The sequence below is a fragment of the Pteropus vampyrus genome, unplaced genomic scaffold (genome assembly GCF_000151845.1).
Source record: "Pteropus vampyrus isolate Shadow unplaced genomic scaffold, Pvam_2.0 Scaffold211, whole genome shotgun sequence".
In the NCBI taxonomy this organism is placed as follows: domain Eukaryota; kingdom Metazoa; phylum Chordata; class Mammalia; order Chiroptera; family Pteropodidae; genus Pteropus; species Pteropus vampyrus.
In genome coordinates, this window is record NW_011888992.1 from 649,462 (window position 1) to 656,383 (window position 6,922).

The 6,922-nt window shown below is 66.5% G+C and overlaps 1 protein-coding gene across 1 annotated transcript in view; it reads left to right on the plus strand.

The window, feature by feature from the left end:
- PWWP2B (PWWP domain containing 2B) overlaps nucleotides 1-6,658 on the plus strand; it is a gene marked incomplete at its 5' end in the record, with an annotated part of 12,874 nt that extends 6,216 nt beyond the window's left edge. The window contains one exon of the mRNA XM_011372602.2: nucleotides 4,639-6,658. Coding sequence (XP_011370904.1) covers nucleotides 4,639-4,652 — 14 coding nt within the window. The remainder of the gene's footprint in view (nucleotides 1-4,638) is intronic.
- Between the last annotated feature and the right edge of the window lie 264 nt (nucleotides 6,659-6,922).

The window sequence follows — 6,922 nt, forward strand, 5'->3', positions numbered from 1 at the left end:
CCCGCAGCCTGTTCAGCCGGCCTTTCCCAGCCTTTTCTAAGACAAGTCGTGGGAGGGTGTGAGCCCACAGCTGTGTCCTGCAGGCCCCAGGGGACGGGGGGTGGGTCTGAGATGCTGACCAGAGTCCCGGTGGGCTGGGCCAGGGGCTCCAGGGCAGGTAGGTCCCTCAAAGGCCCTCCTGCCGGCCACCTCGTCCCTCCCAGTGAGCCACGGGGAGGCACCATCTCCCTTGCCTGCTGTACAGAGGGCCGGTGGACACACGTCAGCCATCTGCCTCTGCCTCTCCAGGGCCAAGGCAGGCTGGGCGCTGGACAGCCAGCAGGGAGCCCAGCCTGAGAGCAGACCCTGGCTCTGTGACTCCCCAGGGACCAGTCTTCCATCTATGGGATGGGGTGCCATGGTTCGCCCTCCTGGCAGTATGGGCCAAGTGCGCAGAGCACCGCGGACCTCTGTGGGACAGGTGTGTCCTGGTGCTGGAGGCACTGTGCCCCGCCCCAGCCTGGCTGGCCGCAGCAGGACAGGCCACCAGCACCCTGCTGCCGCGGCCGGGCAGGGCGCCGTCTGCTCTTCTCCGTGGGATCTCCCTCTCTAGGGAGCGGGTTCCCGGGACTTCAGACACAGACGGTCAGCACTTCCTGACACCCCAGGCCTCCCGGGTATGGGGGGGCCTGGCTGCGAGAGGGGTCCCCTGGGCAGCCCCTGGAACAGGACTGCGGACAGCCGTCTTCCAGCCCTCCACCCGAAGGGCTGGCATTTCCGAAGCCGCTCCCTGTGGCCCTGACCCCGAAGGCCTCGCTGGCTTCTGCGGGCTTTCCAGGAGAGATGGGCTGCACCCCCATTTTGCCAGGGTCTGTGCTGCACCTGCGGCAGCTTGGGCATGTGGCTGAGGGAACCTTGGGGACCGGGCCGGTGACGTGGGGCCCGGTCTGTGGCATCGGAGGCCGCATGCTGCCGCGCTCGGGGCCAGACACGGGGCCACAGCCCAGGATGCGAGTGTGGGGGTGCCCAGTGTGGGGCGGTGCTGGCAGTGGCAGACACGCAGGGGGCTGGTCTGCGTGTGTCGGGGCGCGCTTGCTGGCGGCCCGGGGCCCTGCACACGCCCTCGGCCTGAGGACGGAGAGCCGGCAGCCGGCCCCGGCACCTGCTCTTGCTGGGTCTGAGCCGCCTGCCGTTCCTGCTCCTGACCACAGCTGCTCCTGCCTCGCTCGGAGCCAGAGGGGCTGCGGTTCGGGGCGCAGGCTCTGCTCCTTCTGGTCTTAAGCGTTGCCGGCAGCGTTCTCGACAAGCCCCAGCCTATGATGCCAGTCACTGGGCTGCCAGATGAGAGGGAGCAGAGCGGCCTCCGCCGCCCCTCCGCGTGGGATCCCTGGAGGGGGACGCTGCCCCCACGGGGTCCGCCAGGCCAGCACGGAGCAGCCAGGAGGAGCGTCAGCACTGCAGGTGGCAGTGTGGCCCTGGGCGCTGGACCAGGGGACACCGGGCGGGCGGTCTGTCCCGGAGACGGGGGACGGGGGCTGGGAGGGGGCAGGAAAGCCCGGGGCCGGTGTCATCCTGCCTGGGAAGCCCCTGGGGAAACCAGCCTTTCTCTAAGCCGCCGCCGACATGGCCTCAGCAGGGGCCTCGTGTCTTTCCCGTGCTGTCCAAGCCGGCTGGGGCGGGAGGGGCAGCAGAGACTGTGGTCAAGGGACAGACCTGCCTGTGAGTGCAGAGGGCGGGAGGAGGGAAGTGAGCCGGCGGAGGCCCCGTCAGCTGAGAGGACAGTGCAGGCCAGTCCCGGGTCGCCCAGTCCCCCGAACACCGGACGCCGGTGACCTGGGCGTGGCTGCTCCGTCAGGGCGCCAGGCGCTGCTGTGCAGACAGCCACAGGCTGCGTCTTTCTCTGGAGGGTCTCGCTGGCGGGTGTCTGAGGATGTCCCCAAGGCCGCCGCACGTGAAGGGGGCCTGGGCCGTTTTATGCTCTCCAGGGCTGTGTGCGTCGCTGTGGCCAGGGGCGGCGTCCTTCACTCAGAGCCCCTTCAAGTCCCAAAACATCCAATGACCCAGGAAGGGCGGAGGGACAGTGGCCGTTTCCGGTGTGACAGTCGCCCCCACCTGTGCCAGCGGCTGCAGTCGGGATCCTGCTGCGGACCCTGCAGACTCCCCGGCGGCCCCTCCTCGCCCGATGTCACGCGCAGCTCCTGGCAGCCATGGGCACAGGGTCACACAGAGATGGGGCTGCTGGACCCCTGCCCCGTGTGGGCTGTCTGGCCTCATGTGTGGCTCTTGCCTGGACGTTCATCACCCATAGGGAACCGGACCGGGTGGTCACACTGCCTCAGAGACAAAAGGGCAGAAAGGATGACGGTCCGGCAGGAGCGCGTGTGTGTGGCAGCCCGGCCTCAGATGTAGTGACAGGGTCTTCCCAGTGTGCGTGGGGTCCTGCCCCGCCCACGTGCTCCCCGTGTCCTGAAGACGAAACTGGCCCCGGCCCTCCCTGCGCGATGCCTGACCTCTCCCTTGGACTGGCCTGATGGCCGTGCCTGCCCTGGATGGGGGTGGAGGCTGAGCGTGGGCGGTGGGGAGGCACGGGGCGGGAGCAAGTCCTACCGGAAAGTTCCCCTGGAGACCTGGGGTGGTGTCGCAAGACACAGGCTGAGCCCCAGGGCCGCCTGCAGCCAGGCGAGTGTGTGGTGTGGCTGCTGTGGCCCCTGCAGGTGTCTCTTCCTGGTGATTGGACAGAGAAGGACCGGCCAGGCCGCTGGATGGCGGGGTCACTGCTCTTAGGCCACAAAGGTCACTAAGCTGAGCTGAGAGCAGCAAGGTGGCAGGACGTGCCCGCAGCCCCTCGGCCCCTCCTCGGGGTCATCCTGGACCCCAGGCACCAGACGCTGGGTTCCAGGTCCAGATGAGCCCCAGCCTCAGTCACAGAGCAGGGGGGGCCGTCACCCGTGTCCGCCCTGTGCCGTGGCCAGCAGCCTTGTGTTGGAGTGTCTGGGGAGGTTGGCGCATTGTGCACCCCTGGGCCTCGGTGTGCCCCGGCCTGGGGCCAGGCTCTTCTGTCCTCCATGGGGGGTGCTCTGGGCTCTGCTCCCCAACACCACACTGACTGTCTCCCCGAGGACGCTGGGTGGTCCTGGGGCCTTTGGCCGGTCGCCCGGGCAGGGCAGGCGTGGTGCACGTGGCTGGCTGGGGATCGGAGCCCCTGCGCCTCCCCAGCCTCAGGGAGCCAGAGACCTGGGCTTCTCTGCAGGTCCCCCCGACTCTACTAGGGAAGGAATAGGCTGCTTCTTGAGAAAGTAATGTTTCACTTAATTTCTGTTTGCATCGGTGTTATACAAGTCCGAATTTTAAAGCCCCCTGCGAGTATGAAGCGGTCAATGAGAGAGTTCGTGCTTCTAAATGGTGGGGGCACCTGCTGGTTCTCGGTCCGCGATTTTATCCACTTAGGCACCGTTTGTAGACTTTTTCCTCTGGAGGTTGAAGACTTTGCGGTGTTAGCATCCCCAGCTCTTTGGCCACACACGCACAAGCCTGCTGCGGCTTAATCGAGACTCGGTGTCGATAGTAAGATCTTCAGCTCATCCTTGTGGATGGTGGTGAATGTATTTTACGTTTGCTCAGCTGTGCTCAGCAGAGTTGAATTGGCCTTGTTTTTTTCTTTCTTTTTTTTTTTTTGGCTGCTTGATTTTTATGTTCTTATCCCTTATTCATCCCCAGCTCCCTAAGAGAAACTGAAATCTCTCACATTAGCCGTTCGTCTCAGTTTACGATCTCTGTGAGAATAAGCTTCCCCGAAGCACAGTGGCTTTAAACACGACTTGTCGTTTCTCGTGAGTCTGTGCTCCTGGCGCTGGTGTGGCCGACCGCAGTGTCCCCCTGGCCCCACCTGCTGGAGGCCCCCGCACAGGTACACAGACACCATCACCCCCCACACACACGCCCTAGGTCCCTCCCCAGGGCTGGCTGGGTTTCTGCCCAGCGTGGTGGTCCCAGGACGGTCAGGGCAAAGCCAGAAGGGGCACTGTCCAAGAGGCTGGGCCCAAACCGACACAGAATCACTTCTGCCTCTGGTGTTGGAGGATGAGTCACTAGTGGGCAGGGGTGACCTCCGCTCCTGGGAGTGGCAGCAGGATCCGTGGCCAGTGACAGACAGTCGGCCCTCCTGTCCCTGGAGCCCCCCACCCTGCTGGCCGCCTGGCTTCTTCCCCCAAGCCAGGAGGCGAGCCTGGCGGGTGGGAACCCCTGGGCTGAGGGGCGTGTCTCCTCAGGGTGCCTCAGTCACACCCTGGGGTCCTTCTGAGCTGTGAGCCTGGGCCATGCTCACAGCCATTAGCGCCCTGCCCCCACCAGGAGCAGCTGAAGGACCCAGGACCCGGCAGGCATCCCCTCAGCACCTGGCCATTGATGGCCCTGCCCCTCCCCCGCACAGCAGGGCCCCATGCAGGAGGATGGGCACAGGGCCGGGGCAAGGGTCAGGGAGAGGCACAGCAGGCACCGAGGGAGGCGCCTGCCGAGATGGGGAGGGCTGGTGGGAGCTGGGGGCCCCGGGTTCCCGATGAGCCACGGACCAGAGGCAGATGTGCAGAAGGCCCCTGGGCACCCAGGCCTGGTGCTTGGACTCGACCTGTGGTAACCTGCATCCTTTCTGCTTCCCCCAAGGTCACCAACGATGAGGGCATGGCTGTTCTCCCGGAGCTTCCGACGCAGGGGGTGTCCTCCATCCTCCATGGCCCCTGCTGGCCGGCCGCGCGCAGAAACATGCCAGGCCTGCTCGGCTGGACGTTTGTTCCCGTGACCCAGACTTCAGCTTCCCCAGCGTGGAGCCGCAGGAGCCTGGGGACGCCCTCGCTGTCACCTCGAGGGCTGGGAGGGTGGCCCTGGGCCCGTGGGCTCTGTGTGGGGCAGGCAGGGCCCTTGTCACCACACAGGCCCCCCTGCAGGCTTCCCGGGGGCTGAGGGGGGTCCTTCCTTCCCAGCCATCAGGCGTGGGGTCCCCGTGCACTTGAGAACTGGGGAACCCGCCACCACCCCCCATTCATCCCACAGCTCGGCTCCCACTGGGCGCCCAGCACTCAGCCTCCAGCTCGCCCTGTCCCCAAGACGCTGCCGGAGGCGCCTGTACGTGTGCAGGTGACGATGGCTGTCACTTTGAAAAGAGACTTAAACGCAGAGAGGAAAACACGCCACTCCTGTCTGTGACAGTTCCGTCCCCCTTGAAAGAGCCCAAAGAAGAAGGAAACAGCACGTGCCCGACTCGTCCTCCTTTCCGCGTGGACGAGGACAGAGAGAGCTCTGCGGGCCGGGGGCCCTGTTGGAGGACAGCCCTGGGGCGAGGTGGCCGCGTGGCCCGTGGGCGCCCCTCCTCCCCCGGGACCCGCCCCACCCTGGCGCTGCTGTGCATGGGGCGGTGGGTCCCTCGAGGTCGCCTGGCAGCGTCAGCACATGGGGAGCTCCGCCCTCGCTGCTCCCAGGGAGAGCCCACCCCCCAGACTGGACGGCGGCGGTGGCCTCCCCTTTCCTGGTGTGACTGGAACGCTCTGTGTCGTGAGGTGTCACCGCCCTAGGGAGGACTGCTCCTGGCCAGGGGCTGTGTGCATGGTGGGGCTCCCCTCCTCAGCGTCCTGGGGTCCCGGCTGGCCTCTGGGGCAGGGTGCACAGGTTGTAGCTGTCAAACACGGCAGCAGCAGAGCCCTTTCTGAGACCCCCAGGGGCCAACCCAGTCCAGGCCCCTCAGCCCGAGACCCCTCAGTGTCCATGGGTGGGAGGGGGACCTCGAGTGAGTCCAGGGAGGGGGCTTCGGAGGGAGGAGAGGTGTTCTGCCCTTCCTCTGCCACCTGCCTGGGCCCCTCCTCGCCCCGCTGCCGCGTGGGTCTGGCAGAGCCAGGGCCCCAGCTCGGGCCAGGCAGGAAGGGCCAGCCAGAGCCCACTCCGAGTGACAACTCGCAGCTGCCCAGAGGCCGCCCTGCCTCGGAGCCGGGCTGGAAGGCCTGTGACCTGGGCAGCTCCCTTGGGAGCAGGGGCTGCTCTGGGGCGTCCTCTGTGAGCTGCTTGGACAAACGTATCACAGACAGAGCGATCTCGATCAGGTTCCCGGAGGCGGACAGCGTGCAGCCCCCTTGGGTCGAGAGGCGGGGCCAGCCGGTCAGGCGTGAGGATGGCAGCAGCACAGGGGTGTGGACCCAGCATCCTCGGACCAGCCCCAGGGGCCGTGAGGGCTCCTGCAGGGTTCACAGCAGGCTCCGCCCGGAGGAGCCCTGGACCGTCCCAGCCAGCACGCTCCTGAGGGCCGACCTCGAGATGCCCCTCAGGCCAGTGGGCTCCCCTGTCCCTCAGCCATCCTGGCCCTGGTGGCCCAGTGCTGCCTCGTCCTGCTGGGTGCTCTCCTGCCCTGGCTGGGCCACAGCCGCCCGCCAGCTCCGACCCCCGGGACGGGCTGGCCTCGCTGAAGCCCTCAGGTGGGTGGGCAGCCGGGAGGGCTGCATGGACCCGCTCCAGCTCTCCATCCCACCCCCACCCCCGGCCGGGGACACTGGCCCTGGGATGCAGGGACAGACAGCGGTTCTAATGAAAAGGGAAGGCAGCTTTTTTCCTTCTTTTTTTAGGGCTTTGTGACTGTTTCTTTAAGCAGCAAATCAATCATGTTTCCATGTCAATTTGATCTCATGGTGCTCACGCCGTACTGGGTTTGTGACAGTCATTCTTCCCAGGGACTGGGCTGGTGGCCGCCCCCTGGCCCCTGGCAGCGTCTCTGTGCCCTGGTGACATCCAGCGCTGTACGCCTTCCCCGACAGCCACCCCCAGGTGGGCCGGGCCCAGCACTGCAGGAAGTGGGCGGGCTTCTTGGGGGCAGGCGTTGAGGGGAGGGCCGCTCGCTGGGTGCCGGTGGGCAAAGCTCAGGGGAAGAGGGCGCCCGTGACAGCCTGGAGGGGGGCCGGGGACGCGT